At 39.6% G+C, this 6747-nt stretch overlaps 1 protein-coding gene across 1 annotated transcript in view; it reads right to left on the minus strand.

The window, feature by feature from the left end:
• The window catches only part of DGKK (diacylglycerol kinase kappa), a 103821-nt gene that overhangs the window by 24867 nt on the left and 72207 nt on the right, over positions 1–6747 (minus strand). The window contains exons 10-13 of the mRNA XM_006913406.1: positions 4083–4266; positions 3262–3370; positions 2354–2493; positions 1367–1448 (exon numbers count right to left, since the gene is read on the minus strand). Coding sequence (XP_006913468.1) covers positions 1367–1448; positions 2354–2493; positions 3262–3370; positions 4083–4266 — 515 coding nt within the window. The remainder of the gene's footprint in view (positions 1–1366; positions 1449–2353; positions 2494–3261; positions 3371–4082; positions 4267–6747) is intronic.

A 6747-nucleotide genomic window follows, 5' to 3' on the forward strand; every position in this document is an offset into this window, starting at 1 on the left:
TTTTATGTAGTGTGTGTATGTATGTGTGTGTGTGTGTGTGTGTGTGTGTGTGTGTGTGTATACACACACTTTTTTATGTAGTCTTTATAACAACCCTGAAATAAGAATTATTATTATCCCCATTTCACAGAACAGAAAACTGAGACCCAGGAAAAGGGGGAGCTGATAAGTGGCAGAGTCAGAATTCAATTCCAGGTCGTCTGGCTCTTGAATCTGTACTCTTAACTACAACTTATACTCCTTCTCCATCACCCCTTACATTTAAGCATCCACCAAGTCCTGATGATTCTATCTCTTTAATATGTCTTAAATATGCCCACTTCTCCTTATCCCTGTTACTACTACTTCACTGATCCAAATCATCATCTTTTGCCTAGACAATTACAGCATCTCCCATCTTTTCTCTTTGTCTCTAGTCTTTATTCTTTCTCCACATGCCATGGAACTCCCCTGCATAAAACCTTTCTATTAAATAGCAAAATAAATAGATGGATAGATTTGTGATGAAGTATAGTAAAATATTAATGGTACAATCTACCATTTAAAATTTCCTGTATCTTTGAAAATTTTTATAATAAGATTTAAAGAAACCCTTATATAATTCCCATTGCTCTTAGGATAAAAGTTCAAACTTCCTACCATTGTTTAGCAGATTCTTCCTGGCCTGGCCCCTGATTAATTCTCCAGCCTCGTCTTTAGTTATTCTCCCTGATTATCCCCTCCTTGGCCCCTATGTCTCAGCCATTATGAATGTGTTTCAGTTCTGTGAATATTCCATGCTCTCTCTTGCTTTTGGAACAACACAAACTGTTCCATCTGTCTGGAACATGCCTCTTCTTTCTCACTATCCTGGTTAACTCCTTCTGGTCCTTAAATCTCTTCTGAAAGGGAGTTTATTCTGAGAAGCTTTCCCTGATTTCTCCCAGACTAGGTTAGATTCACCTGCTGGGTATTCCTACACACACTACTTACTTATATATACTAACACTCATACTACATTATAAAAACCATTTTTCTACCACTGCAACTAAATATGAGCTTCATGACAGCATGGATAAAGTCATTCTTCTTTACCAACTAGCATGTAAGAACAGCTACTAGAACAGTATCTCACACATAGTAGTTAATCCATAAATATTTTCCATAAATATTTTGAATGAATGAATAAGTAAATGGCCAAATGAATTATATCCCCAATACCTAACACAGTTTTTGATAAATAGCTACTGATTGACATGTTCCCGCTTTTCAATAATCTCATCCTCATCTAGCTCATGGACAATACAAATACTTCTCTCTGAATTTTTGTCTATTATTTCACTGTATAATAAAGATGTTGGCCTGAATTACACCTGGCAGTAATTACCTCAAATCGGGGTACATCCATTTCAATTTGTCCTCTTAGCAATGGGGTTTGTCTGGGAGTCTCACGGATCATCACACTCCATCTGAAATTAAGTTCAAAGACAGACATTTAGGACTCTGTTTCATCACAGGCTGGCATCAGTGCTTCACATGCTAAAAAAGAGGTCAAAATGTTTATGTGTTGGGTAGAGATGGATTTTAGGGATGGCAAAGCTATCTCAGGTCACCTGATCTCAAGGTATACCACAAGAGGGGACACTGCTTCATGACTTCTCTAGGACAGTATGATGAAAGGAATTCCACTACAAGGTTCTCAGAGAGCAGTGCTTCTCAACCAGAGGTAGCTATCAAGATCATCTGAGGTGCTTTTATAAAATACATATACCAGGGCCTTACTCAAGACCTACTGAATAGTAATCTTTGTGGTAGGATGGAGCTTAGTATCTTGAGAAAGCTCCCCAGAATATCCTTATGGGCAGTCATAAATCAAATACTATGCCTTAGCATAGGAAGTCTTTCTTCTCAGAAGATAGATCACAATCCCTCTTCTCTAGAGCAGAGAAATCTAGGTCAATTGTTTATGAATCCTCATTTTTTTAGTTTCTTTGAGAACCTGATGAAGCTACAAACTAGTTTTTATAACATTTTAGAATAGAATAGAAAGATGAAAACTCCTCAGGAAAAATATGCTTACATAGATAATTGACTATGCAATTTGAAGAAGGTTCACAGAACCCTTTAAATTTACCCATGGGGCTCTTGCTCTAGGATATTTTAAGTTGATGAGATACTTTATTGACATTCAAAGGATACATGCTAGACCCTGGCTTCCTAATAGTCAAGGCCCCCTGCCCCACCCAAACTGCCCTGCACTGAAGCCAGAAACACCATGAAGAAGGTTAGAGCGTTCCTGATTGAGATAATATAACTAGGAGTAACTGGTTTGCAACTGGAAGAGGCACAATTGCCTGATCTTTCAGCTACTCACCTGTCTAGGATCCTCACACTAGCCTGCTCCACTCTGTTGAGGATGTTCAGAGGTGACTTGTTTTTGTTCCAGAATGCACCCCAGCCTAGGACACGGGCCAGATCATTGCCGGTTCCAAGAGGGATGACTGCCAGCTGACACTGCAAGACCAAAACCAGGCACCCTTTTCAGACAGTCCTACCAATATTCACTTATAAAAGAACCCAGATGATGCTCTTTGGGAAAGATTGTGGTCTCAAAGCTAGTGGCAATAAAGGACTTCTGATTCTAGGAAGTGTGATAGGAAGATATTTGAAGTGAAATTTTCCCTATGGAGTTAGGCCCCACTCCTGGCCATACAGAACCTACTTAGTAAAGGGAAAAGTTGCTGGAATATATCAATATTTATAGCCATGTTTATACAATAGAAATATAGCCACAGATTTCTATCTAGGCTGGGCCAAAGAAGCCAGGTGCCTCCAGAGACAAAGCTGCTGGATTCAGAACTGCAGAGAGCAGCTTAGGGAAAGGAGGGTGAGAGAGAGGAAAGTTTCTACTACTCTTGAAACTCAGGGAAGAGAATCAATTGACTTAGGAGGGGTAGGAAATTAGGGGCTGAACATTGCCTGAGGCCACTTCTTTTTTGCTTGTTCTCCTCCTCTTCAATTATTCACTTTGGAGGTTGAGGAATAGAACACTCAATTTTTCCCTGCTAACTCCCTCATTTCTCCTTCCACAGATAGAAAACCAGAAAAACAGTCTAGGTGAGCAGGCTTATATTGGGAATCTACTAGTCAGGATGAGTAGGAAACCAGTGGAAAACATGTATTTTACAGACAAGGAGAGTGAAGACCAGGGACTTCTTGGGATGAGAAGCTCCAAATCCCAGTCTCTCTAGAATGGCTAAATCAAGTCAGCTAGAAACTCACCCTTTCATGTAATTCAAAGGCATCAATCAGAGATAACACCCAGCTCACACTGCCATCTCCACCACAAACTACAATGCGAAAGCGAGCAAAGTTCTTGAACATGGACAGCCTGGAAGGAAAGGGAGAAAAGGGAGTCATTTCATGAACTTCTGGGTTTTACAATTCTTTCCTACAATGTTCCAGGCCCAAGGGCTGCTGCTTCTGCACCCTACTACTAGGCTACTTGCCTTTTGTCCCTTAGTCCCTATCTCTCTGTGTACCGAATATCATAGGCAATGCTCTCACAGGCAGTCCTTGAGATCAGACATTGCCTCAACCCACACTATTCTGTGCCTAACCTTGCTCTGAAAGCTACTAGTACCTAGCAAAAGCTACTTGCTGAGGTCTAGGAATTTTGCCTTGCATGGTGGTCAGTGGGCTGATAGAAACCAGGACTGAACAGTCAGTTGTCCCTGTAGTAGAGATATATCTATTTGACTCCAGGAAAAAGAATGAGCGAGTGACAGGAAAAGTGAATAGCAATATTCATTTGCCTCCTCCTCTGGGGTCAGGAGACATAGCTATACCTCTTCTAACCAAAAAAGGTGGAACAAATCTGAGAGAAGAACATGGGCTTGAAAGAATTTCTGGGAGAGGGCTAAAAGTCCTCCAACCAGCCAATCCAAAATACTCTGGATTTATGTGTCTGTGTTTTGACTTGAGAAAATGGATCTTTCCTGCTCAGGTATTAGAACTAATTCAAGAAAGCCTACCCTAGTCTAGAATGTATAGAAGGCACAGTCCCTTCTATATACCCCCTATACGCCTTACCCCATGCTTACCCGGCTTCAGGTCCACCCTTCACCAGGTCAAACACTTGAGACGGGTTAAGGTATTGCTTAAATTTTCGGAGGAAGACAATCCCTTGGTGATCGCCACTTTTGGAGTTGATGAAGATGAGAAGGGGACATGAACAGGCTGATGACCAATCAAGATTCCAGAAGTCTGAAGATACTACTAATTGGCCTGATAGATGAATAAAATAAAAAGAAAAAGAAGGAAAAAAGACCAGAGCCATTGAAATAAAAACAAGACATGACTTAACATCAAGTTTTGCAATGATTTTTAAAATAAAACAGTTTTATTGAGGTATAATTGATATACAAAGAACTGCACATATTAATGTGTACAATTTAATGAGTTTTGACATATGCAAACACCCATGATACCATCACCACAATCAAAGAAATAGACATATACAGTATCTTCCAGAGTTTTCTTATTCTCTAGACTCCTGAGATAGAGGAACAAATCGGAAATCAGTATAAATCCTAAGTTGCTCTCATTGAAAAACAAACAACAATAAAAGAAAAAACCAGTCTTTGCCCAGCTGTGGCCAGGCAAGCAACATTTGCTGAGCAACTACTATATTCTAATCATCATGCTAGATACTGCTAGGAATATAGCCCTTGCCCTCAGGCTGGGGAGACAGGCTCATACACAAGAGTATGTTGGAACACAAGGAATAAAGAAATCGGTGCCACAACCAAGGATTAATAAAATACTGAGGGGAAACTGAGTAAAGAGAAGGTTGAGGGCCCAGGAGGAGGATCAGCATACCAAATAGTCCTCTCTCTGCCTGGGACAGCTTGGTTCTCACAGTGAGAAGATACCAGTTCAGGAGAGATGGGAGGAAAGGCTGCCTTTTAGCCAAGAGCTAATGATAGAACATCAATATGGGTTGAAGCAGGGAGCTTTAATCAGTCCTCTAAGGCTCTGACAGAGCAATCCAAGTTATCAAACCAACTTTCAGGGGAAACAAGACTATAGGGAAATTATCTAAAGAGTCTTTTAATAATTTCCAACACTGAAGTTCCCCATAGAGAAGTGTAGTTATGGCAGTCTAAATTGCCATAGCCTGCTAGTTCGTGTTGAGCTTTAGATCCTATTGGCAGAGAGAGAGGCAGAGAGCAATGGTCCCCTAGGAGATGCTAGACAAATTGTGAGCATCCAAACCTGTGAACTTGTGGCTTTCCAGGGATGACGCAGCAAAAATAAATGCAAAAAGCAAAAGGCATGTGGCTTGCTCCTGACTGGTGTGGGCCAGGGGTTAGGTTGAGCTGTCTCATTTGTTATAGCCTGGGTGAAAGGGAACCTGAAGGAAGACTGCTGACTTGAGCAGATTTTATGGCCCTTTTGCCTGGAAAAATCTAAAGCAGTCTTCCTCTATGGGCCAGTTTCTAAGCCAGCTAAGCAGTCATGCACCAAATTTCCAGGGCTTGCCAGGACTCACAGCTAAGGAGAATCTGCTATGTACCTTCAGTAGCATAGCTTAAAAGTAGTTCCTCTCCCTGAACATATTATGCAAAAGTAGTATCACCATTTTCAACATTTTTTAAAGAAAAGGTAATATGTTAACTCATGGTAGTTAAGACATATTAATTCATTTACTCAACAAATATGTATTGAGGACATTTTCTGTGCCTGTCCTTGTTATGTTCTGAGAATACAGTGGTGGACAAGATAGAAGCAGTCTTTGCTCTCGTGGATAAGAGGAGGGATAAGAATATATATTTATATTTACTAGTATATACATGAAAGTATTCAATAAAGTAATGAAAGTAGTTAACTGTGAGTGGAGATGGGATGTGGCTGTAGGAGATTGAGAAGATCAGAGGAAGGATAGCAGAAAGACTTTTTACTAAATATGTGTATATGTGTGTTTCTATTAAAAATATTTGATACATGTGGATATATTAACTAGTCAAGAATTAAATTTAGAATTAGGAAAAATAATTATAATAATGCTATCTGTAAGATAAATAGCCTTGAGGGTATAACTGAAATTATTTATAGATCTATTTGACATCTTGGAGCATGGGCTGCCTTCTGCAATGTAATTCTACAAGATAATGTAGCCGTGTGCCACATCTGGTTGCCCCCCCCCAGGTTTATTCACTAACCTAGAGCAAACATCTTAACTTCTTTGAATGCTTATTTCTCTATATGTACAATAGAATCAATTTGTAATAACTAATAAAATAATTCTGGGTGGGGATGGAAAGCTGCTAGATAAAGAGAAAATTATATAATTAAGGCAACTTGAACTTCAGTGTCAAACCTAATTTGGTCACAGATGGGAAGACAGAGGGAAGCTGTGCTGGCAGGAAGTCATTCCCAGGAGAATACAAGGGCAGCCTCATTTAACATTTCCTATATAGTCAGAGGACATCTGAATTTGAGCAAGGCCAACTTTGTCAAGAGAATCTTGTGAACAAGGTGACAAAAACGGTTGGTGTTGTGGGTTGAAATGTAGCAATGTTAGGCAGATTCATAACCAGGTAAATAATCGTGCTCACTGGTTGATTTTGAATAGGTTGATGTTAATTATAAGAGAGTGTCTTGTATTAGTTAATAATTTTAATCAATTCACATGAAAACACAGAAAGCTACCTTGCCAACTTTGAACTATACAAAATTAGAGAGAGATCTACTGGATGTGTGAAT

Source organism: Pteropus alecto, unplaced genomic scaffold (genome assembly GCF_000325575.1).
Source record: "Pteropus alecto unplaced genomic scaffold, ASM32557v1 scaffold365, whole genome shotgun sequence".
NCBI lineage: Eukaryota > Metazoa > Chordata > Mammalia > Chiroptera > Pteropodidae > Pteropus > Pteropus alecto.